The following is a 26,058-nucleotide window of genomic DNA, read 5'->3' as shown; positions in this document are numbered from 1 at the left end:
GTTTATATATATCTTATAAATTTTAGCTAACATTGCATTAGTAATTTTTGACTGATTTTATATTATTTAATATATAGCAAGTGAAACTGGTGTTCTATTTTAAATTGTATATTGTTAAAATATGGTTTTTTTATAATAGCATAAACTTTTTAAAGGTAACCTGTTGTTTAAATAATATATCATGTAAAACAGTAAGCAATTTTTTTTTTTTATTAGTTTCAGGTAATATAATAAATTGAAACTTAAAATCAAAACTAATGATGCTGTGTTCAAAAAGGATACTTATTAATCAAATAAGACATTTTTCTGACAAAAAGCTTAAAGATGTTTTGCACGACAAGATCAACAAGAAATTTGTATATTTTATACCAGGTATTATATTTTTTGATTTATCATTTGATATAAATTTATTTTTTATTTTTTTTTAAAGACACTTACTTAACTTCAGTGCATTATTTGCTTTTTAGTTAATGTAAAGCAAACAAGGTTGCCACAAACTCAGTTTAATTTAAAATTTTATAAAAACATAGGCTGACTAAGACTAGTTTTAAATTTTTTAATGTTATTTGTAAAACTTAGACTGACAATAGTTTTTTTATTTATTATCATCATAGTCTTAATATTTAGATCTACAAAAACTTATATAATATATAACTTTTTGAGTAGTGGACCTCTAAACATTTTAATTTGATTTGTAGGAACTTGAGTTTTTGGAATTTTAATTATCATGTAAAGGTTCATCAAACTAAAAAATATTTTTATTACTTCACTACACAACTATTTGTGGTGTAAGACTCTATAACCGAAAGGTTTTTTGTACATTAGGTCCTTAGTCCAAACCTTTTAAGCGTTTTTTTAATGTTCAATAAAAGATAAATATTTACGCGATTTTTTTTTCAAATTTAGTCTTATATTTTTACATAAGCTAGTTGTTACTTTTTACTGCTTTTTCAAATTCAAAGTAACTTCTGAGATATAAAAGATAAAAGTTAGAGCGCTCAATAGGATTTTTTTTTGGAGGCGCAAACTAAAAGAGCAAATATAGACTATTTTACTAAAAATTTATTGCTTCAGTTTTTCAGCAAAATTAACTATGATTTATTTAAAAATTGAAGCTATTATGCTAGAAATTAAAAACAGCATTACTTGGTACTCAAAATATGTTAAGGGCATAGTGGGTCTGACATTTTTTTTACTTAAAATAACATTGGATCTTATATAAAAACTTAAAGTACAAACTACAAGCCAGTTTTTATAGAATTAAAAAGTTTTATTTAGCTTTTGAGATGTTGTAATTTTTATAAAAAAATTTCCGATACAAACATATGGACCGCATAATTTTTGAGGTAAATTTTCTTGGAAATTTAAAAAATCTATCTTCTCTTTCATTTTTTGAGCTAGAGGCCTCAAATTTTCAGGAAATTTTCCTTTTATAATTTAAAAGACTTTTAATTTTAGAATTCTAAAAATATTAAAAAATAAAGATTTTAGATAAAAAAACAAAAAAAAAGATAGCTTTTTTTTAATAAAAATTTTATTTTTCAAAATTAAAAAAATTTCTGTATCAATCTTTTTTAAATTTAATAATACAATTTCTGTGAAAATTTGAAGAAGATTGCTTAAAAAATGAAGAAGGAGATAGATTTTTAGTGAAGCTGTCTTTTTTTTGCGTTTTTAGTTTGCACCTTCCAATAGGAATCTATTGAGGTCACCAACTTTAATCGCTCAAATCTCAAAAAGTACTTAGAGTTTTTTCAAGCGGTTAAAAATGTCTGACAGCTCAGATAAAACTCTATAAAATAAGATAAACTTAAATGGTAATTGTTCTCAAAAAATAAGATTCAATGAAAAGTCCAATAGCAGTTCAATACAGAAAGAGCTGAGAGAATTTAAAGTTTTTTTGTTACTAGATAAATCAACATTGAGCAATGTACAAGAAATTAATGTGTAAGTTAAAGTTAAGAAGCCAACTGATAAATTTACATTTAGAAAATCTCAAAAGACTATTGCCAAGTTTAAAAAAATCTTTAATAAAAATGACAACAATGCATACTTTTAGCACCTCACTAAACAAAACTTAGACTAAATTACTTTAAAGTAAACTTAAAAGTTTTACTTTAAGTAATATATGATTTATTTGAATAGTGGACAAATTAAACTTCAACTTTAAGTTTTTTTTATAAATAGATAAATTATAAGTTTTTTTTTTATATTACCTTATTTAAACTATATCTAGTAAATTAAGTTAAAGTTTGGTATAATTTTTTTTTGTAATTTTCTTGATACTTTAGAAAAAAAAATAGTTTAAATAATACAAACATTGTTATGACATTAACCTTACAATGTTTTGTCATTATGCTTGTAAAACAAATAATTAGCACAACTATAAGTTTTGTTTGATAATTTTAAGGTTTTAACATTAAAAAATCTAATCTCTATAAAACCTATTTTTTTGAACATATCTAACCATCAAGTTGCGTGCCTTTCTAACAAAAAAATTTACAAAGTTTTATCATAGTGTAGTTAAACGAAGAACTTTCTCATCTTAAAGTTTCTAATGGTAATATAAAATTTTATATTTTTTTAAAATATTTTAAACTTTCTGGTTTGAGACCATATCTAAAACAACAATTGTGTGTAAACATTATGACAGTTCTACTGATACTAGTTTTAGGAAATTTTGTTGGACTATTCTTCTTAAAACACACAACTAGCATAACTAAAGAACTCAACTGATAGATTAAAAATTAAATTATTTACAATATTTTGAAAATAATATTGTGTTTGTTTAGAAAAAGTTATGTTCAAAAATTAATATATTTTTTTATGTCAGCTTTTTTTTTTGTATAAATTGATTATTTAGGTAGTTTACTACAACTGTAGTGCTTAAAATAAATTCTTTAGTTAGCTCAAAGCAATATTTTTTAAAATAATGGAAATTTTTTGACTTTTAAAACTTATATGCATCACCACTGACATGCACCACTTACTTAACGCGTGCATTTCTCCTGCTACTAAGCAAATTAATAATTACATGTGTGTAAAGATTCAATTAAGTAACTAAACAGCATCATACTAAACGTTGTTGCAGTAAGCTCTTGGTTACATTGCACAACCATCAACAACTGTTTCCAAAGCAATCTAAGACTGGGTTAAACTGGTCATAGATTGTTTAGCAAGTCGTTGTTTCTTGTTGTGGCAGTGCTTTCTAATGCTTACTTTTATAAATCTACTGGTTCCTAGTATTTGGTTTCAAATCTGACCAGATCTTAATTTCAAAATATGGTTCGGACCCAGATCCTAGTTAAAATAAATTTGGATCTTGATCCGGGCAGATCTTAATTTCATAATAAATTTGGATCCAGCCGGGCACTATTTTTTTGGATCCAATAGGTCTCTTTAAGTTTTTTTAATGATGAAAATTTGTCTAAAGTAAAATGAAATTTATAACTGTTTGAAGGATACATAAAAATAAAATTTTTTAAGATGTAAAACATACAAGTTTATAAAAACACAAGCAGTTTAAAGTTTTAAACGTATGTAGGTTAATATATTGTCAATAAAGCTTTCTTTCCATTTGTATCTACTTGTGTGTTTAACTTCGGTTTCTCTTTTTTGATTAGAATTTATTCTAAAATACAAAGCTCACCTTGAGCACAACTCTAGAATTTAAGCTATGTTAAGTCTTCGAGTTTTAACACGTTATACATTCATGCAAATGATAAAGTATAGCACTAAAAAACAGTAACTCTTAGAAACGTTTAGCCCAATGTATTTCTATGTAGGAGATGCTCTAGTCTACAGAGCAGGTATACTTGTTTATGACTTATGAGTCTAATATTTTTGAATATTAGTATTCGAACCCTTTTTTGGTAAAAATGCTGGTATCATTTTTACACTGTGTTTTCCAAAAACAGTTATAGTTTGTTTTAAAAATTTTAACTAACTTTTTCTTAAGTAGATAGCTAAAAAAACGAACGTTGATGAATTTTAGAGATTTAACCAGTACTTGTTTTTTGTTATCATTCGAAAGTTAAGTTGTCAATTTTATGGGTTTCAAGAAGTTCTTTATTTAGTTGGTTTATTAATATTTTAGAGTAAATTTATAGTCTTTAAAAGTTCTTCTTTGAATTTAACAGATCTTTTACAAAATAATAATGCTCTATCAATATAACAATCCAACAGACTTACATGTGTGTATTGTTTAAGCAGCTAGAGGAAGACTGCAGTACCTTTTTTACATGCTAATATATCACTGAGTAAGTGTCACAATTCGTTTAGAACTTTTAGCAGTAAGATTTTTCTTTTATTAAAAGTCTCCATTTAAGTAGAATAGGTTTATGTACAGGCTGGTCACAATTTAATGCAAAAAATCCTAAGAACATCACAAACCTGCAACTTGTTTGAATCTATTTAAACAATACTAAAATCTTTAATAATTAAATGTTATTTTAACCTATACCCTTATCCTTAACCCACCTTACCCAAACACATACAAATAAGTCGAAAAAAAGGTATATTAATTATGATTTAATAATTATAAATCTACATCTTGTTATTATTCTTGTTTTGATATATGCAAATTAGTAGCAGGTTTTTGAGTACACCCAAAAGATCAGCCTAAGTGACCTAACAAAAGAAATGAGTTGATAAAAAAACAAAGTATTAAGAGCACCGAAATAGTTACTGTTAACCAAGCTTAAATACCTAAAAATATAAATTAGTTATAAAAATATAAAATAAAGTGATCTACCAGATCCTAGTTATTCGGATCCGGCCAGATAATGCCTTTTTGGATTCGCATCCAGCAATACCCGAATCTTTTGGATTTGTTAGATCACTACTTGTTGTATGATCGCAAAACATATCTCAGCTTTGCTGAAATTTGCCAAAGTACTGCTACTAGTCATTATTTTAAGTTAAACCTTAATAATAATAAAATTATATTAATTTAATTTATTATATTTTTCTAACTATTCTCATTCTTTTAGAAAGAAACTCTGAATCCTTTCTAAAATATGAATATATTAATTCAAAAAAATGGGACTTATTATATGTTGAAACACCTCCAAAGCTACGTGGTAAAGGAATTGCAAAAATTGTTGTTGAGGTAAGTTTTAATACAGTAACCTGCCAGCTAGATACTAGGCACTTTAGTGGCTTTAAGCATGTTTAAGCTACTAAAATTTATAAATGGCTATTAAAACAACATTCGACAAAAAAATTTCATTATGAAAAAACATATTTCTTAGGTATATACTAAAAGTCTTAAGTACTTTTTTTGATATATGTATCTATGTGTAAGTTTTATTTATGTACAAAGTTTATATTCAACCCACAAAGTTCTTTGATATATCTTTTACGTCCTTGTATTTTTAAAAATTATCATAGTAAATTTATAAATGTTATTTGAATACTAATTTTAGTTTTATTTTTGACAATATTAATCATGCTTCTCTCAAATTGTTTATATTCAAAAAAGCTAGTTTAGGGTTATAAAATTATTAAAAAAGCAAAAAAAAAGTTTGTTTAACCCAAACGACAAGTTACACTAATAGACATAATTTTAGACGCATCTATTTCTAACTAAATCTTAATTGCAATGTTCTTTATTTTTATTTATATGATTTTAACATTTATGTTTTAATTATTCGGATGAAAGTGTTTTTTTTGCAATATACTTTAATTTGTTTAATATCGCTTTTTGTTTTTTCCTTTTGGGTTTGAATGATTTAGTATGTAAATGTTAATTGCGTAGTTCATCATTTTCGTTTTTCTAGTTATTATATTACTTTTTAAGAATTTTTTTTTCTATGTATTAATCATAGCGTAAGCAAAAATAAATTCCATGGTCATTAATTTTGTTAAATAAATAAACAGTATTATAGTTGTATTAAATATTGAATTTGATATGAAATTTGTAATTTCATAACTTTGTTTCTGGTTTCTTTAGTTTTAATTGAGTGTAACATAGTATCGTTTATTCTTAAACATAATTGAATTGTATCACTACTGTAAGGTTTTTTTATTTATTTTAAAGCAAAAACACACTATAAACACAGTGTTTTTGGCTAAAATGTGCGTACCATATTAGCAGTTCGTACCTAGAAATTACGTACGTAGTTAGCAGATTGTTGAAACTTAATTTTTATGTTCTATAAAAATTAGCAGTAAAAGCTTGAACATACGAGGTTTTAATGAATATGTACTATTTAAGCTGCCGAAATTATGTTTGCTTAAAGTAATTAAAAAACTAATAAAAACATAAAGAGTAATGTTGTAAATAAACGCAACATCAATATAAAATCATTATAAATTGTTTACCATAATAAGGATTTTTCTGCTTTAATATAATGCGTAAAAGTGTTATCTGATTTATAATTAAATTAAAATGTTAAGCTGTTTGATTTCCGCACATTTATTTCTACAAAAATATTGTTTTTGTTCTATAATTGTTATTTCGTTCAAATATTTTTTAATGAAAAAAAGTTATACTTTTATTTGTTATGTAAATATGAAAATAGAGAGGCTATTCACAAGAAATTGTAGATGGCAATATACATTTTAAATGAAACACAACAGTTTTAACTAGTTGTTAATTTCTCTACTATTTGAAATAGACTAGTTCGTAAAAACTTTACTAAAATTGCTAAAAGTGCTCAGCTTTTACTACTCTCCACTTACAGGTGATATTTCTTAGTAAACAAATTTTATCGAAAATATACTTTTCTTTGCATTCGTAAAGCTTTAATTTTTCATGTTTATACTTTAGTGTTTTCAGTTGTGAGACATTATTTGGCTCTTCATTCTTGGCATGCACAATTACAAAATTTTAAAAAGCTTTCTGTTGAAAATATTATGGTAAGAATGCGTTGGCCAAAGTTTTGACTAACGGTTTCTAAGATATGTTTACTAGTTTTTGTCTATATAAATAATGAATATGGTACCATAAAATTTAGAATATTGTTTGTTTTTATTCTGAATTTTTTTCATTAGCAGCATTGTACATTATCTCGTGGTTCTGGCGAGAATTACACTCTATTAATTAACGTATTTAAAATTATTTTAGCTACGTTCTTTAGATAGATTAATTAATTGAATGAGGTGTTTTAAGAAAGTCAATCAATGAAAAAATGCTCAATCTGTTATTAACAGGTTTAAAAAAATTATAAACGATCATAAGCATAGATTCATTAAGTTTGATGTTAATGATATTTATCTTATTATTTATAAAAACACGCTGCTAAAAGCACTAACATTAGCTAAAAACTATTGTACAAATAGTAAAGAACAAAAGATCAATGCTGAAAATCAACTATTAGTTATAATAACTCTACTTGGACAAAGAAAACTGAGAAGACGATTTTGACGTAATGCAAGGAAGTTTTCATGATGCAGAAAATTGTAAATCAGTTAAGTTTCTCATGCTGTATAAAGTATAGAAAAAACATATACTTGAGCAGAATAATTGGACCTAACCAATCTTCATAAGGATAGCATAGCAATGGTAGAAAGTAAGCCAGTTAAATCGTTAGACAGTTTTCAAAAAGAATCAGAAAGGTGTTCATTGACTTTAAAATAAATATAAGTCCAACCTTGTAGAGACCAAAAATATAATCTAAAACATGGCTGTGGTCTTTCTAATATGAAAATAACCGGATTGCAAAACTAAACCAATGTGTAGCTTTAATTAAAATAATATATTTTTTTAGTAGTTTCAAAAGTTTTTCTATCTGTTAGTTTTATTAATTTTAAATGTTATTCGACTCTGATGTGTCTACTTTAAGTCTGATTTGTCTAATGACATAAAAACGCTTACAAGTTTTTAGTTTAATGTGTACACTTTAATTTTTTTTAGTAAAATGACAGAGGATCTGACAAACTTTTTAAAGCCAGTAAAGAATTTTTTTCATAAATACGTAAAGTTATACTTCAAACATATACTGGCACCTACAGTTTTCAAGGTTGCCACACACTCAGGGAAACTCAGGGAATTTTGGCTCTTTTTTTTAACTCAGAGAAACTCGGGGCAGTTTTAATTTTTTCTAAAAATTTCAGGGAAATTTTAAGATTTTTTTTTAAATCTCAGGGAAATTTTAAGATTTTTTTAAATCTCAGGGAACTTTTTTTCTAGATCTAGAATGAGATATAGTCCAGTTTCAATATTTTGTTCAAAAGAGTTAATTTTATTTATTATTAAGTGCTTATTCAGAAATTTTGAATTATTTTGAATTATTGAACATATGTAATTGTTTTTGACTTTACGATGTTTTACACTATATAAGAAACATTGTTTGTGATTTAGAAAAGTTTTTTAACATCTGTAAATGATAACTGTTTTTTATAATATTGAGTAAATCAGATAAGGTATGCATCAGTACATTAATAAAACTTAAACACCTAATTTACAAAAATTTTAAATCTAAATCGTTACCTTAACCAACCTCACCCAAACATATAACAAATAAATCGAAATAAAACAATGTTTTATAAATTAAATTCTTAAACAAATATAGTTTTAGCCAATTAGAAGTGACTAAATTTTGCAGCTGACAGCCATGATATTAATCAATTAATTTTTGTAAAATTGCCCAATAATGTGGATTTTTTGTGCTCGAATGTTTACCTAGAAATCTTTTATTTACAAAGAACTTTATTATTGTCTTAATATTTTTTGAGTTATAGACATTTTGTTTCTACAAAAGAAACTTGACTTTTTCTCTATTAGTTAATTAAATCCGGATCTTATCTAAAAAGGCCGGATTCCCAGACCCGGTAGATCTCTGATAATTATTAACTCTTAACTTTTTAATACTTGTATTTGTTGCAAGGTAAACCTTAAAATAGTATAGTAGTTGAAGTTATTTGAAGTTGTTTACTAAAATGATCTTTTTTTTTAGTAAAGCTAAAGCAGGCTTACAAAGAAAGAAAAGTAAATCAGAACATAAGTAGTTGTGCTGTTGTATCAGAGTAATACACAATCATGCTTGGACATTTACTGTGTTATTTGTTTCATATTTTTCAAGCATTTTATATGTTGCAAAACAAGATCAGTAACTATTTTCTAACGAATAAATTCAGTACATGTACAGTTTTATCTTGTTTTATCTATATCAGTAGCGATTTATTGTGAACTTAAGAAAAGTTTTTTTTTTATATATTCTGCAAAAAAAAAAGTATTTAAGTAATTCATTTTTTCGCTTCAAGAATATCTAGTTATTAAAATTTAAGAACTTTGTTTTTGATATAACTTAATCATTGTAATTAAAATAACTGTTCGAAATATAAATTTAAACGTTTGTTAATAAAGATCCCAACGAAACAAATTCACTGGAATATATAATAATAACATAAGTACTATTATTGGAAGGCTTTTAAACGTATTTATATACTATTTGTAAACTAATTATTTTATTATTAACAGATTACTCATTTTATTTTAAATTTTATTAAATGCTTTTAAAAAATATACTAGTTTCATTGTCAAGTGGTATATGTTAAAGAAATTTTTTTTAAACTTGGTTAATTAACAGTTTAGAAAATAAGTTTAAATTATGACGTATGAACAAACTTAAATAAATATAAACTTTAGAGATTTAGCAAGTAAACTAAAATAAAGATATGTTAATTAATAAATTGTTAGTAATTTTGTTTTTCAATTTAATGCTATGAGCGTATTTAACTTAGGTCGCTCTTCCTCAATCAATGTTGATTTCAGGCTGTAGAGTTCGCTTTGTTTACATCGTTTCAAAACTTTAAAATTTTGAATTATGTCAGAGTTTTGACAGTGTGTGTTATTAAAAAGATGTTCAAATATTGCGCTGTTTTTATCTGTTCCGCAGTGGTCTGTAATTCGTAGGAAGATTTGCCGTGATGTTTCTCCAATGTAGGAGAAGCTCTGATCTGCAGAGCAGGTGTATTTATAAATAACATACGCGTCAAATACTTCCGACGTAGCTTGGTACGTTTTTGCTAATCTGCAGAAACGTATACCTATGTGCGAAAAAACTCTCTTTTATTTCAGCTTGAAAATACTTAGCTTTTAGGATTCATTTATACTTAGTTATGCACTCCTAAAAAATAATTTTGACATATATGTACTCTTAAGCATTTTTAGTGTCGTAAAAATTAAACGAATTAAATACATCTAAATTGTATACATTTAGCGCGTTAAAGATTTAATTTGTCTAAAAATTTGAAACAACAATTCATTTTGCAGTATATTTTATTTTTGTTAACTAAAAATTTTCAATCTACCCTTTTCAATAGTTTTTGTAGATAACTAAATAGATTTTTCTAAAATAGTAATTGGCTTATTAGTTTTAATAAATATAGACTTTAAAACACTTAAATACCTATTATGACGCATAATCTTACAATTTTATTAATTTTACTATTTTAGAAAAATCTATTTAGTTATCTAGAAAAAACTATTGAAAAGGGTAGATTGAAAAATTTTTAGTTAACAAAAATAAAATATACTGCAAAATGAATTGTTGTCTCAAATTTTTATATAAACTTAGTACCGAAAAGAAATTATTTAATTTGTCATAAAGCTGCATTGCAAAATTGATTCTAATGGAAGACGGAGCTTTTAATTCAAAAATCAAAATCATACAATTTTATGTTACAAAAATTTGCATAATTTAATATTGTTTCTATTGACTACGTTAAATGTTTGATTTTGAAAACAATATAAATGTTTTCAAGTTAAAATGTGATTTTCTTATACTTAATTTCAATAAAAGTTTTATGCCATAAAATATTTATGGGTTTACACAAGTAGCAACACATAAAGATTCATAAAGGTGTGGAGCAAAATAAATTGCCTTGCATACAGTTATCACCCATAATTTGACATTAAAATTTTGAAGTTTTAACATAACTGCATATTTTCATATTAAATTCAATAACATTAGAGTTAGTTTAAATTGCTATGATCCCTCTAGGACGTTATCACGCGTCATTTCAGATGTTTTGATTTTTGCAGATTCGTAACTTTTTTGAACTAGCTACGTCCCTGCTTCCGAGCATTTACTTTTGTTGCTTAAGTAGTCAGATTTTTTTTTGCTGGTGTAGGCCGGTTAAATAACAATGTTGTGTTTTTGAAATATGGATGCTATTCGTTTTTGGAATTTTATTGAACATACGTAAACTGTTGTGAAATAAGAGCAGCTTTCGATTTCTGTTTTCTTTTAATTTTTATTGTTTTTATTTTGTTTAACATTTACCACTTGACAATGAAACTAGTATAGCTTTGAAAAGCTTTGTGAAGTAAAATAAAAAATAAAATGAGTAACTTGTTTTAATAAGTTGCAAATGGTATATGAATAATTACAAGTTTAAACAGTACTCTTTCTTTATAAAACTAACACATGTTTCTGTAAGTTAATAAACAGAAACATGTGTTAGTGTAATGATAAAAGAGTACTGTTTAAACTTGTTACTATTCATATACCATTTGCAACTTATTAAAACAAGTTACTCATTTTATTTTTTATTTTATTTCACAAAGCTTATATATCAACTATAATAGTATCAAATTTAAACAGTACTCTTTCTTTATAAAACTAACACATGTTTCTGGTGTTAACAAACAGAAACATGTGTTAGTGTAATAATAAAAAAGTACTGTTTAAGTTTGATACTATTATAATTGATATATAAATTATTTTACTACCAAATAACATAAATTTTAATTTGTAAACTGTTCTGAGACTTATTACAAAATGCTTAACTATAGACTTTATTTATTTTAAACTTGAAAATTTATAGAACTGTAGAATAAGTTCTCAATTAGTTGTGAGTATTTAATTTCTTTACAGGCAACTTTGAAACATGGAATTAACAATGATTTAAAGTTCAAAGCCACTTGTCCATATGTACAGTATTACATTGAATTAAACCCAAAGTACAAACATCTTTTCAATGATTAATTTTTAGTTAGAATGGTTTAAAACATAGTTTTTTTGTCATTATTTCTTTATTAATTCGTAATCAAAGTAAAACGTTATAAGTTTGTTTACTAACTTTTTTAATTACAATTTTTTTTATACATTCATATTAATTTGAAATTGATACTTGTTTTTAGTTATATTTAGTTAGAATTGTATTTTATAGTGATCGATCATAAATGCTTTTAAAACAAGTTAAGTAAAATATTTTGAAATAATCTTTTTAAACTAAATGTTATATTAAGTTTTATAATATTTTGTTATAAAAGTGTTATAATTGTATGAATTTAAAAAAACCTTAATGTGTATAATGTAGGTGTGGTTTTATTTACATATAAATTAACTTATTAATACTGTACTTTTTTGATAATTTTAATAAGTACAATATATTAACAAGACTTAGAACTTTTTGACAAAAAAATATGAAGTGACGAAAAATTTAAATAAAAGTAGTACTAATTTTAGAATTAAACTATGCAATTAATGACTTATTGACTACCAATTATAATTTCTTTAGCACATATAATCATACAAATCAAAGTCGTTGAAATAAAAGCATTATGATGGACACACTAGTTGTCAAGTTGTTTCAAATTGTTTTCAAAATAAACTATCGTGAAAATTAAAGGAACTGATATATAGCTTTTAACTGCTTTACTACAGAAAATGTTTAACTTAAATTATGAAGGTTTTGGTTTAATACTTTTAATTAATTTCTAAGAAGGATTCATTGTACTTTAATTTGTTCTTTATTTTTTGCTAAATATATAAATATGTACGTGAAAAAAATCAACAAATATTTTATTCAGAACTTATTGACATTGCTTGAAATACTTAAAACTGCAATAATAATGAATTTAGAATGAATACTTTGTTAATTTTTTTGAAATATTTTGAAATGTATTTATTAAATGAATAACAAAAATCACAAAAAACCATAGCAGGACAATTTGAACATTTAAAAATTAAAAACATAATTAAAGTTTTTAAATATAAAAGTTGTCTTTTTTTTTGAAAACAATCAACAAAAACATCGGCAAAAGTCAGCAGAGCAGAAGCCTGGACTTTTGTATGCCTTAAGACAAGATCAAGTTTAACAAAAATGTTGATCATACCAATTCTATCATCAGACCACAAGCCTTCGGTAGACTGAAACCGGTCAAAGTCTACCGAAAGCTTGTGGTCTGATGATCAAATTTGTATAATCAACCCTTTTGTTTGAAAAGTTATAAATGTTTAGCAAAAAAGAAGTAGGTATACTTTTTCACATTTTTAACAGATTGATTATAAAATTATTGATACTAAATATTTTTCGAAGTTTAATATTGGCTAATATACTATTTGAAAAAAAAAAGTAATGTTTAAGAAAGTCATTTATTATTATTATTAAGTTTATTGTCCAACGAAGGACCTAGGCATTAAAACCTAAGCCACTTAAACTGAAAGACACTAACACAAAAAGAAAAAAACAAATTACAGTGATTAAGTAAACATAAAACTTATACAAGGCAGAAACTGAATAAATTAAAACTTTCACAACCAAATATTCAACAATTCCAAAGTCACCAATCTCCAATTATACGTTCCAAAGCAACAAATCCCTGTAACAAGCATTTCTGTCAAATCTTCAGAAGCTGTCTTCATCTTGCAGAACATTCATCTCAGCTACTATTTGCCACTCGTTATGACGGCAAATTCAGTCAAAAATCACTTCAAAAATTTGGCAGCAACAGTTCACAAATCTAGCTTAGGAATCAACTGAATATCCAATAATTTCAAAATCTAAAGCACATTAACAACAGCCCTTCCAAAATATCAAAGTTGAAAAGTACCTAAAATCTATAAGGGGAAGGTGTAACTTACAGATTAAACTACCAATAAACTACATACCACACACTAAATCAATGGCTAAAGAGATGAACAAAACTAATCACTTAAAAATTTTACTGGTAAATATTTTATTTAAATCAAATGTTTTCAAGTTTAATCGAAAATGTTTAAGATTTTTGCACGATACTAGTTCATTTGGAAGTTTGTTCCACATTTTTACCGAACGATAGAAAAAGATTTGTGCCAACCAACATAGTTGAAATGATATTTGCATGTATATTTTCTATTATTACCTCTGAGTGAGTAATTATTTTCATAGGGTTTAAAGAAAGTTTGAGAATCAATAGTAGTTTCATTGTTAATCAGTTTAAAAAAAGTAATTAGATCAAATTCAAGTCTTCTGCACTCTAAAGTTTTTATATTAAGCTTTGTTAGTCTGTCTATGTAAGACGTATATGAAATGTTGCACCGATTAAAGATTAATCTCGTAAATTTTCTTTGAATAGATTCTAGTTGGTTGATGTCTTTTATAGAATATGGAGACCATAAAGGTGTGTTTTATTCCATCTTAGGACGGATGTAAACTAGGTACAGTTTCTTAAGAATTACCAAATCCGTAGATATAAAGCTTTTTAGAACTTGAAAAGATAAAATTGATGCAGTATGGTAAATAAAGTTAACGTGATGGTTCCATTTTAAATTGTCTGAAATAAAAATTCCAAGGTCTTTAAATACGTCAGTTTTAGGTAAGATTGCATTGTTTATTTTAAAATCAAACGCTGGAATAGGTGTACTTTTGCGAATATTCAAAACATGACATTTGCTGGGATTTAGGTTTAATCTCCTTTCTTTTAGCCAATGGTAGATTTTATCTAAAGATTTTTGTAAAACTAAGTTAGATTGGCTAAATATTTTTGTGTCGTCTCAAAAAGCTAATGTTGCTATTAGAGTCAACCTCTAAGGCTGTATAATTTATATATTATATTTATTTTATTATTTGTATACTTTGATTTAAATTCTGGTTTTTAAAACCTTTATAAACAAGTAATATCATAAATTTTAGTTAATTAATACAATATAGTTTATAATTTTTGCATAGTTATGTGAAGTTTGCATTGAACACAGCTTTAAACCAGGGTTTCCAATTTTTTTTCATAAAGACCCTCTTTTAAAGAAAAAAAAATTATGGTTCCTTCCGACAAGATTTACCAAAAAACTACCCTTTAATACGCTTAAGACCTTCTTTTTTTTTACTCTTCATCATGAACTCCGGAATATCTAATGTATTTTCAAATTACGACCTCACGGCCCCTAAGGGGGCCGTATGTCCCACTTTGGGAAACCCTTTTAGACTAATTATGCTTCTTTATATCTGTAAGAAATACTTTACATTATGAGTTTACTAAATTAAGTGATGGTACTAGAAACCCATTTTTAGTTTGTCAAATTTTTTTTGTTACTTTCTGAACTAGCTAAGCTCAGAAATATTATTAATTTTTTTAAAAAGCTTTACATGGTTTACTTTATAAGTTGTATGAGGAGTGTTACGTAAAAAATAGGTATAAAAATAATAAGTGGATTACGGGAACGGGTCACTTTTGCACGAGCATCACTTTTGCACGAGGGGACACTTTTGCACGGTCGTCACTTTTGCACGCAGGGTCATTTTTTGCACGGCGACATTTTTACACGTCAAAACTTTTGCATGACGTTACATTTGCATGGCGACATTTTTGCAAAGCGTCACTTATGCACGGCGTTATATTTTCACGGATATACTTATGAACTGGGAAAATTTTAAACAATCAGTCAATTTTGAATGGAACTTCACTTTTCCACGCTTCTAATTTTTATTTTCTCAAATATAAATTTATTATTTTTGTTAACTTTAATAACATTCGCTTTTAAACGCAAGTTGTTTTGAATGAATAAAATGCGGTAGTTATTTAATGAAATTTTAATGTAAACTTTTTATGAATTTGTTCTAGCAAAATCTTATTTTACAGACTAAGTTTCGGTCAAAGACCTCGTCAGTGCTTAAATAAAGTTCTTGAAAAAAAGTTTTTATTTGAAGTTTTACGGAGAACAATATAATGACGTACCACAATTCATATTTATAATCTAATTTGTTCTAGCAAAATCTTATTTTACAGACTAAGTTTCGGTCAAAGACTTCGTCAGTGCTTAAATAAAGTTCTTGAAAAAAAGTTTTTATTTGAAGTTTTACGGAGAACAATATAATTACGTACCACAATTCATATTTATAATCTTAATTAAAACAAACTAGATGATTAATTAAAATAAAATTTCTAATTCTAAATAAAAACAATTTTGAATACTCTAAATAAAAATAATCTGAATCTCGTTAATTTTTAAACAGAAAGATAAACTTAATTTAGTAAGGCTTTAAAACACGAGTCTTAAATATTAATTTTTACTTGTATTCTCTTGATATTAAAATTAGCATTATAAAGTTGTTAAAGAAATATTTTAAATTTATAATAATTTTTAACAACTATTAAATTTAAAAAAAAAATTTAATTTATGAAGTGTAAAGGTATTTCAGATTTTACTTGATGTTTATTTTTTAGTTTAGCGTGAGAATAAAGAGAGCAATTTTAAATGATTTGAACTTGGATTATTTCATTACTATAATGTAATGAAATAAATACTATAAATGCATGATCATGATAAGCCAATGAGAGAGTAACATTTGAAAGTTTGAACTTATCTTCAAAAAAAATATACAATATTAGTCTTTAACCTCTGCAATATTTCAATAATGAGTCTTGGCAGAATTCTATTTTTTTATAGGTCAGTTGAAATATGGAACAAACTACCAAATAAATTAGTTTCTTGCAAAAATTTTAAAGAATTTCGATCAAAGTTAAAAAAGTTTCATCAGAATTATATTTGTGTTAGTAAAATTAATGTGTAATTTTTATCAACCGTTGATTTAATTTTAATGTTTAGCTTAGTTTATAGTTCAATTTTATTAGCAGCACCTTTACTCTATTAATAATGAGTCCTTTTTCAATGTATTTAATAATTATTCATCTGGTCAGTCTATTGTTAATGTCCTTGGAGCGTTAGGTTTTTATTTTTGTTGTTAGTCAATGCATTTAAATATTTGACGTTGATCGTTCTACATCAAAGCGTAAAAAAGTATAAGCTTGTGGTTAAAGTTTTGCTTCTTATTTTAACCTATGAATTTTATTTTAAACTATGCTTTTATCTTTGTTTTAATAAATAAAGTTTTTGTGTTAATTTTAATTTTTCTTTATGTGTCTTTCAGTTTAAGTGGTCTAGATTTTGATGCCTAGGTCCATCATATGGATAATAAACTTGTAATCGTTTAGTAAAATATATAAAAAGACATAGTTGTTGATTAATATATTAAAGTTTAAAATAAACTAGAACAATTTACTTACACTTAAAGTATTTTTTTATCTTATTTTCTAAATAAATTAAATTTTTGTCCCTGGTATGAATCTTTTATAAATAATTTTATTTTATCTTTCCTTAGTTTGTTTCTAAGATTAACTTTTACTGTTTAAGATTTTAAACCTTTCATTTTTTGCCTTTAATATAAGTATGTTATTAAATCTTAGCTTTTAGTTTCTTTTTATGTTGAAAATTTGGTACTATCTATACATTTTTTACCAAAATGCAAAATTGATGTTCCGTGCGAAAAAGTCATCGTGCCAAAATGTCGCTGTGCAAAAATTTCATCGTAAAAATGTGACGTTGTGCAAAAGTATCGTTGTGCACCAATGCTACCGTAAAATAATGTCGCGGTGCAAAAATGACCCTGCGTGCAAAAGTGACGCCATGCAAAAGTGTCCCCTCGTGCTAAAGTGACGCTCGTGCGAAAGAGTCGCCGTGCAAAAGTGTCCTCCCGTGCAAAAGTGACCCTTCGTGCAAAAGTGACGCTCGTGCAAAAGTGCTCCCTCGTGCAAAAGTGACACCCACCCGTGGATTACATATAGTTCGAAAATTGAAAGAAAAGTAATAAGTAGTTTTAAGAAAAATAAAAGTTGTTGAAACTGCAACCTCTAAACAAAAACTCAAATAAAAGTATATTGAAGCATGTTTTATAAAAACCTGAAAGGATCTCAAAGTTAAAATTATTATTTAAAAAGGCGTAACAACTTTTTCGAAGTCTTTAAATTAGTCTTTATTTACGGTATGAAAGCTTTCTTAATCAGGTAAGTGGCCTTAAAGCTAAGAATAGCAATGATTTCAACACATTTAAGGCTAACTTGGTATCAATTGCTCACAGTTAAACCAAAATAATGCCGGAAAAAAGTCAGTTTATCGATACAAAAGAAATAATAAATACAATTAATACTATCAAAAAGAACGATTAAATCTCGTTACAGCTAAACCTGATAAAGGCTCGGGTGTTGTTTTATTGGATAAAATCCGAAACTTTTATTTGAATTAGAATCCGACCGGATCTGGATCTCGACTTAAAATTAGTATTCAGTCAGATTCGGATCTAAAAATTCATTATTCGGCTGGATCCGGTAAGTCACTAACTCAAAATGCTCCGTCCCGCAAAAGATTAAAATTTTCCGTATCCGGCCTGTTGATTGAAAAACATTACCCACCCCTATCCTAGGACCTGTAGTAGTAAAAAGATATTTCAAATATAAAAACAACTTTTATTTAAGCAAGGGTATAAAACAGACTTGTAGGTAGAATTTGCTTTCTAAAGGCTTTTTTTATATATTATATAAACAGTATTCTAAAAACTTAAAATTTTACTAAATTATCATTTTTTATAGGCAATTATTTATGTTGAGTTACAAGTAGTGATCTACCGCATCCGGCCGAATACTGCACTTTTATATCAGAAATCGTCCAGATTCTAATTTTAAAGTAAGATCCGGATACTAACTTTCCAAAATATCCGAACCCGTCCATATCCTAATGTTATGGATTAGGTAAATCACTGGTTGCTATAGAAGTTACAAAACAATTTAATGAAAAGTCAAAGATTAAATTTTAACTACGACTTTATTTGCATATTTTTGTATTTGTCGATTAAAATAAAACATGTTGATTTATTTTTTGTAGTAGTTTTAGATTACATGACTTACTACTGTTAGTTTTCATTAAAGGACATAAAATAATCGCTTAAGATATTTGGCCCTAGGACTTAGTGCACAAATAACCTTTCGATTGTCCAGTCGCACACAACTTGTATACCTTTTAACGTCTTGTCCAGGTTTTAAATAAGCTTATGTTTGTATACTTTATAATCTACAATTGGATTGTAAAATATCTCTAGTCAGAGATCCAGATGTGGGAGAATTTAATACAAACGGACTAGAATTGTTTGGATTAGACGTTTTTGGGTCAGTTTTCATATCTAACACTCAAAAATACTTTTTAAAGTTAGTTATGTCTATACGTTTATTAAAACATACAGCGTTTCATGCACTAGACCAGTGTTCGAAATAAGATGTAGGCTATTGTGCATATCATAAGTTGCTCGCTGGCTGCAGTTAATTAAAATGGTTATAGTTGTCAATAAAAAGTTATTATGTTGAGCCATAAATTTATTCATAAAACAACAATAAGCATTCGTAAATGATATTTTATTAATCTATACGCCTAATTGTAAGTTTTTACTCAAAAAATTTTATAGTTTCCAAAAGGTTCGTTTTTAGCTGAAAATTTTATTAAAGGCCGCACTTTGCTAATGCTACCCACTAAGTAGTAACCTCTGGCGTGAAAAAAAAAACACTTCTGCAAAACGTCTAACTTTAAGCATTTATTATTTAGCTTTAATATTTAAGCTTTTTGAAAATGCTATAGTCTTAATTTCTGTAAAGTTGAGCATACTTATGAAAAAAACATTTTAACTAAATTTTGTTAAAGTATTTGAAAAATTATATTATGTAGAATTTTCATATAGTACTTTGGGTATTAGGATTTATTTTGTTATATGTCATGTCCGATAAAAGGGTTTTCTAATAGTCTTTCTCGGCAACAAGATATTTCTTTCAATTCTTTTGTAGGTAATAAACGAATAATAAAATTAGTTTCAATTGTGTTTTAGCATTATAACTTTTTAAATTAAATGAACTGATTCGGATCCGACCTGATCCTAACTTTAAAACCCGGATCCTAATTTTGTTGATCCGATAGATCGGTATACTAACAATTCCAAGCCGCGCACAACTCCCACCCAAAAAATATTTTTTTTTAATTTCCTTATTATTTTTTTTTTTTTTCTGTTACTCCTTACCCTTGATCGGTAAGCGGTTTTCGAATTTCATCGGTTGGGAATAGTTCGCGAGTGGGAATTGTGCACGGGTGGGAAATGATCGCGGGTTGGAATTTACCGATTCCCGGTAGATCACTTTTAAAACAGTTTTTAGAACTAATCAGATCAGGGGTTGGCAAATAGCTACCTGCGCAAAAAATATGTCCCTCCAAGCAGAAATTTGTGAACCGCAAAGGATTTTAATCTTAAAAACATATGTAAAAACTAGTGATGTACCGGACCCACAATTTCGGGTCCGGCCGGACCCGGATCCGGACTTTTTTTTCAAATTAGAATCCGGCCGGAACCGGATCCGGACTTTTTTTTCAAAATAGAATCCGGCCGGAACCGGATCCGGACTTTTTTTTCAAATTAAAGTCCGGCCGGAACCGGATCCGGACTTTTTTTTCAAATTAGAATCCGGCCGGATCCGGATATCAGACAAAAATGGCAATATCCAGCCGGACCCGGACCCGGATAGTGAGTGCGGTACATCACTATAATATACTAGCCTAAGTCAGAATGAGGTTTTTAAAAACTTAAAAAAAAAGAACTTTAATCTAATAATAAGTAGAACAGCTAGCCACAAGATTTACAAATTTAGGTGTTATTTACAATTAAAAATCTGAAATCAAGTTCTTAAACAAAATACACTAGAAAATTACAAAATATTTGAAACTGGATCAGCTCAAACTCATTCAAATCTAAAAGAAAACTAGCCTGAGTTTTTATATAAAACTAAACTAGCCTGAGGTAGTCCAAGATTTTCTAAAATTCCCAAAAATTTTCAAATTAGCAAGGTTGCCACTGTTTAAGTCAATAAAACTAGTTAGAATGAGTATAAATAAGCCTGAGTCAGAAAGAGATTTTAAAAACTGAAAAAATACTTTAATCTAATAATCAGTAAAACAGCTATCAAAGGTTGAATATTTGGTAGTACAGTTGTTGACTGATTGTGGTACACTTAACTTATTAGTACTACCCATCATATTTAAATACTACTTTATTTAATTAATATCTAACAAATACTAAATTATAACTGAGACTACTTTCTATAATCAGACACGACAGTTTTGAGTGATGAATCTTTTATATAAAACACAACAAGAAATACTAGCATATACAAAATTATTAATTACTTTGGTAACACTTTAAAAACTGGAAGCTATTTAAATCTATATCAAAAGACTTAAAACAAAAAACTAAAATTAAATTAAACTATTAGTAAACAAGAAACTGAAAAAATTTTAATAAACTATTAAACTATAAACCTGTATTAAATATTTAAACAATTAAACACTTGATGAAATATTCACTTTTAAAACAAAACACTACTTACAATAAGCATTCACAAAAAAGTTCAAGATATTTTGTTGCTTCAAGCTACACACCAGACTAACAAACTGATTACATATAAACTGCCTGTCATGTTCTGATGTTTTGTTGCATCAGTTTTTAGTTTAAAACATTTCGTCAGATGATTCTTATTGGCTCGTACATTCAACCGTATTAACTCTAAATATTCTCTGAGCTCAACTTTAAACAATAAATAATGCAAGTATTCATTCCAAAGTTTTCAATTTTACAACATATGTAAAGAGTTGCATTTCATGAAATGTTTATTTCATAGTTTAAATGTAAACAAATGTAAATTAGTCATGTGTACAAAATGAGCCAATCACGGTAGGTGTTTAATTTTAACTGACGAAAATGACTCTTATTAATTTACACAGGGTTTGTTTTTGAAAAAATAGTTTTCAGTATGCTCTTTTTTACTAACTAGACCGGGTCCGGCCGGATCTCTGTTAGGATCCGGCCGGACCCGGATCCGGACTTTTTTTTCAAAATAGAATCCGGCCGGAACCGGACCCGGACTTTTTTTTCAAATTAAAGTCCGGCCGGAACCGGATCCGGACTTTTTTTTCAAATTAGAATCCGGCCGGATCCGGATATCAGACAAAAATGGCAATATCCGGCCGGACCCGGACCCGGATAGTGAGTCCGGTACATCACTAGTAAAAACCAAAATTAATAAGGTTGTTTTTAGAATGAAAAATTTTATTTGTCTTACTAAATAAACTACGAGCAAGCATAAGGGTTCATTTAAAGCTTGTATCATTACAAATTAAAGAATAGTATTTTTTCAATTATATTTTTTAAACTACGTTGAATCGTAAAGACTTACTTTAAATAAAGCTGGCCCGCAAAAGACTTTTTAAGTAAACCTGACAAGTCACTTTTAAAAGGCTGCCGACCTTTGGTTTAAAACACTTTATAAAAACTTCGATTAGTTTAAGGGCTAACAGCTATTGTTTAGAAAGCGTTTAAAAAATTACTGGTAGTTTTATTTTTTTACTTTAACACCTAATAATTTTTTGATTATTTTAACAACCAAAAAACTATTTTTGATAGTATAAAAAAAGCCTTAGTTTTTTGAAATCTTAACTGGTGTTTGCTGTAACATTTAAATAAAAACGTATCAACGTTATCAAAAAACGTAACAATAAACGTATTTATAAAAATAAAGGTTTGTTTTACAAATAGGCTATTCGTTATAAGTTTTTCAAATATTAGGTTATTGATTTATTAAACATTTGAAACTAAAAGACTAAAATTATTAATAATTATTATTCAAAAACTATTCTGTTGTAGTTTTTTATAATGATCTCTTCTTAACAAAATTTAAAGTTTTTAGCGAAAATCTTATTGTAGCTTATTCAACGACAAAAAAATACGCTCAAATTCACTTTTATAATAAACTATAAGAGACCATCAGTTAAACAATTTTGAAAAAAGATTTTAAACAAATAAATGGAAGTTATCGTAAAAATAAATAAACTTGAACTAGATGTATACGAAAAATAGAAATACTTATCGATTGAAATTTCATGTTTGAATTATTTTAACTTAATTAAAAATTAACAGAAAAGTGGTTACTATTATTGTATTAACTTTTAGATATGAAGTATAAAATGTTAGTGCTTAAGTAAGCTCACAGATCGGCTTCTTATAGCTGCATAAGTTGAAAACTTTCTACTGTTTAATTTAAAGCAAATTAATGTATTAACAATATTATGCCTTATAAAAAACTAAGCGTTTTCAAAATTAAATATTTTAAAAATTAATTAAAAGCTAAATTTAACTGAAAAATTAAATTTTATTATTATTTTTAAACTGTTCATTAATCAAGTTTTTTTTTAATTTATCCAAAAGTAAAATGTTTGTAAAGGTATATAAAAACAAAAACTTATTTAAAGAGTAAAATAACTTAATATTACATAAAATTGCTAATTATAAATATTACTTAAAGTAAAAATTATAAAAATGTCTGCAATTATATATTAGTTTGTTTACAAACCAAAGTCAGCAAATGCTTTTTGTAATCCCTCAATCACACATAAACTAAAAATCTTTCCAGATTTATTTTGTTTGGTTTAAAGTTGGATCTTCTATTTGAAATTATTTCTAATGACAATTTTATTTAAATTTACTTTGAGAATATGAGAACTTAACTTAGTACTTTCCTGAAATTGTGCATATGCTTATTCAGTCTAGTATTTAATTTCTTCCTGTTGAACTAATGTATCCATTAAGTACCATTTTACTGCAAGACAAACAATTTTTTTCATTATAAACTTTATTAAAAACTTAAGCGCTTTCGGAATATCCAAATTCCCTTATCAAAAATGCTATACACTCCTTAGTTAAACAAACATAAAATAAATAAAGTGAAATTAAATCATTTGTAAAAAACACAACTAATTAAAACGACAAGTAATTAACAAAAATGGATTTTTATAAACAATTAAGACAAAAGGAATTATTATTACCCCAGAATACGCCTTATGTAAATGGCTAGAGATAGAACTTCAACCATACTTAAAAAGTGATTAGATTATTAACTCCAGCTTTGAGTTTGTTGAAAAATTGAAAAAATACCGACCATTGAACATAGACATTTGTGTCACATTTAATATCAAAAAATTGTATACCAACGTCCCGTTGGAGGAGACTATTAATAAAGTTACGAAAGTAGTATACATAGACAATTCTAGTTTAATATTTGCTCGATCAAAAATGACTCAAACAGTATTTAAAAACCTTCTAAGAGCATGCTCACAAAGCATCTTTATGTTCAATGGGACCATATATCAATAAACAAATGGTTTATCAATGGTTTACCTCTTGCCCCTTTACTAGCCAACTGGTTTGTCAGTCAATTACAGACAGAGCTGCTTAACAAAAATGTATTGCAGATATGTTGACGACATTTTCTGCATTTTCCAAAACAAAGAACAAATACATCAGTTTGATGAAAAACTCAACAATATGCATAAAGACATGAAATTTGTAATCCAACTTGCCAAGAAGGTAAACTACCATATCTCGATACACAGGTGGCAATATAAAACAACAAGTTTATAACATAAATATACAGAAAACCAACAAGCACGTGCGTGCTCATGAATTTTAACTCGTGTGTACCGCAGTCGTGGAAGATAAATTTAGTAAAAAACCTGAATTACAGAAACAAAAATCTCGTCTCAGAAGATCTACAAAATGACGAGTGGCAAAAGGTAAAAGAGCTGTTGATGAAAAACTCTTTTCCGGCCAAGTTTATCGATAAACAAATACAAAAGAAAGACAACTTTGAGACAGAATTAATTGAAAATAAAGATGATAAGAAACAATACAAATAATATTATCAATACCATATGTTAAAAAGACGTCAGAGAAATTCTCCAGGAACATAAAAGCAATATTTGAAGGCATCAGGGTAAAATTACGTATTGCATATAGATCAGAAAAAGTAGGGAAATATTTCTTTCTAGAGTATTTAATAGGTCGCTTGTATCAAAGTGGTATAGTCTATAAACTTACGTGTCCAGGTGATCTGAACAACCAATTTATTGGTGAGACAGAAAGACAACTTTTCGTAAAAATTAAAGAACATGTGACTCCAACCAACAGTGCGGTATTTAAACATATCGAAAATTGTGTATTTTGACTAATTGTAAAAACATTTATAGTTGTTTTGAAATTATTAAAACGTGCAGTTCGTATAATGAATTATTCTCTTCAGAATCTCTAATAATTAAAAAACTTCAGCCAAATTTAAATAATCAGCTTGGTCTTGATAAAGGATCAAGAGTAACTATTAATATATTTTGATAATCCCTTTTTGTCTTAATTGTTTATAAAAATCCATTTTTGTTAATTACTTGTTGTTTTAATTAGTTGTGTTTTGTACAAATGATTTAGTTTCACTTTATTTATTTTATGTTTGTTTAACTAGGGAGTGTATAGCATTTTTATAAGGGAATTTAGATATTCCGAAAGCGCTTAAGTTTTTAATAAAGTTTATAATGAAAAAAATTGTTTGTCTTGCAGTAAAATGGTACTTAATTAAATTAAAAGGTCTAACTATATCTGAATTAATGTATCCATGTTTTAATCTTTATGCGTAACTTAGGCTCAATGTATAACACTTTTTGTTAGGCACTTTCCTTTACTCGGTATATCGATTTTCTCTACAACTTTAAAGTTTTCTCTCTTTCTCTTTTGTTTTTTTCTTATAGTGGTTTTCGTATTGAAATAGAAACATAAGAGTCGAAACATGGCAAACAGGAATAATTATTTTTTATTGTATATCTACTGAGGACTTTTGAGGGGACCAGTTTTGGGAAATTTTCTTTTACTAATTTTTAAATTAATTGCAAATATTTTTGATTATAACAAATTACACGCTTTTCCTACTTTTTTAATGACATCTAAATTGCTTTTATCTATTTAAACTTTATTGTAGTGTTAATTTCGTCATTCTTTAGTGCTTGCTCGTATAGCTTTGTATGCTTGTCAAACGTTTATCATTAAGTAGTTGCTTGTTTTTTTTTGCATTTGCTTTCCTAGATGGACGATATGATTTTTTTCTTCAAGTCGAGTTAAAAGTCAAGAATTACATTTCAATTCTGTATAGCTCCATTTGTTGTATGAAAT

The 26,058-nt window shown here is 26.7% G+C and overlaps 1 protein-coding gene across 1 annotated transcript; it reads left to right on the top strand.

Annotated features, from left to right (window-relative positions):
- Positions 1 to 221: 221 nt before the first annotated feature.
- Positions 222 to 12,213, top strand: LOC145844599 (protein NATD1-like). The gene is made up of 3 exons (XM_082951996.1): positions 222 to 372; positions 4,992 to 5,110; positions 11,826 to 12,213. Exons 1-3 carry the CDS (start codon positions 258 to 260, stop codon positions 11,934 to 11,936), a joined length of 345 nt encoding a protein of 114 aa, XP_082808122.1. The 5' UTR covers positions 222 to 257; the 3' UTR covers positions 11,937 to 12,213.
- Positions 12,214 to 26,058: the final 13,845 nt, after the last annotated feature.

This window comes from Thalia democratica, chromosome 9 (genome assembly GCF_965202585.1).
Source record: "Thalia democratica chromosome 9, ktThaDemo2.hap1.1, whole genome shotgun sequence".
Lineage (NCBI taxonomy): Eukaryota > Metazoa > Chordata > Thaliacea > Salpida > Salpidae > Thalia > Thalia democratica.
Note: the sequence above shows the minus strand (reverse complement) of the source record. Positions and strands in the feature narration are given on the sequence as shown.

Coding starts and splice junctions, on each gene's coding strand:
- LOC145844599 (XM_082951996.1), top strand. CDS start 258: ATGATGCTGTGTTCAAAAAGGATACTTATTAATCAAATAAGACATTTT. Junction 373..4,991: donor ATTTGTATATTTTATACCAG/GTATTATATTTT, acceptor TCATTCTTTTAG/AAAGAAACTCTGAATCCTTT. Junction 5,111..11,825: donor TTGCAAAAATTGTTGTTGAG/GTAAGTTTTAAT, acceptor ATTTCTTTACAG/GCAACTTTGAAACATGGAAT.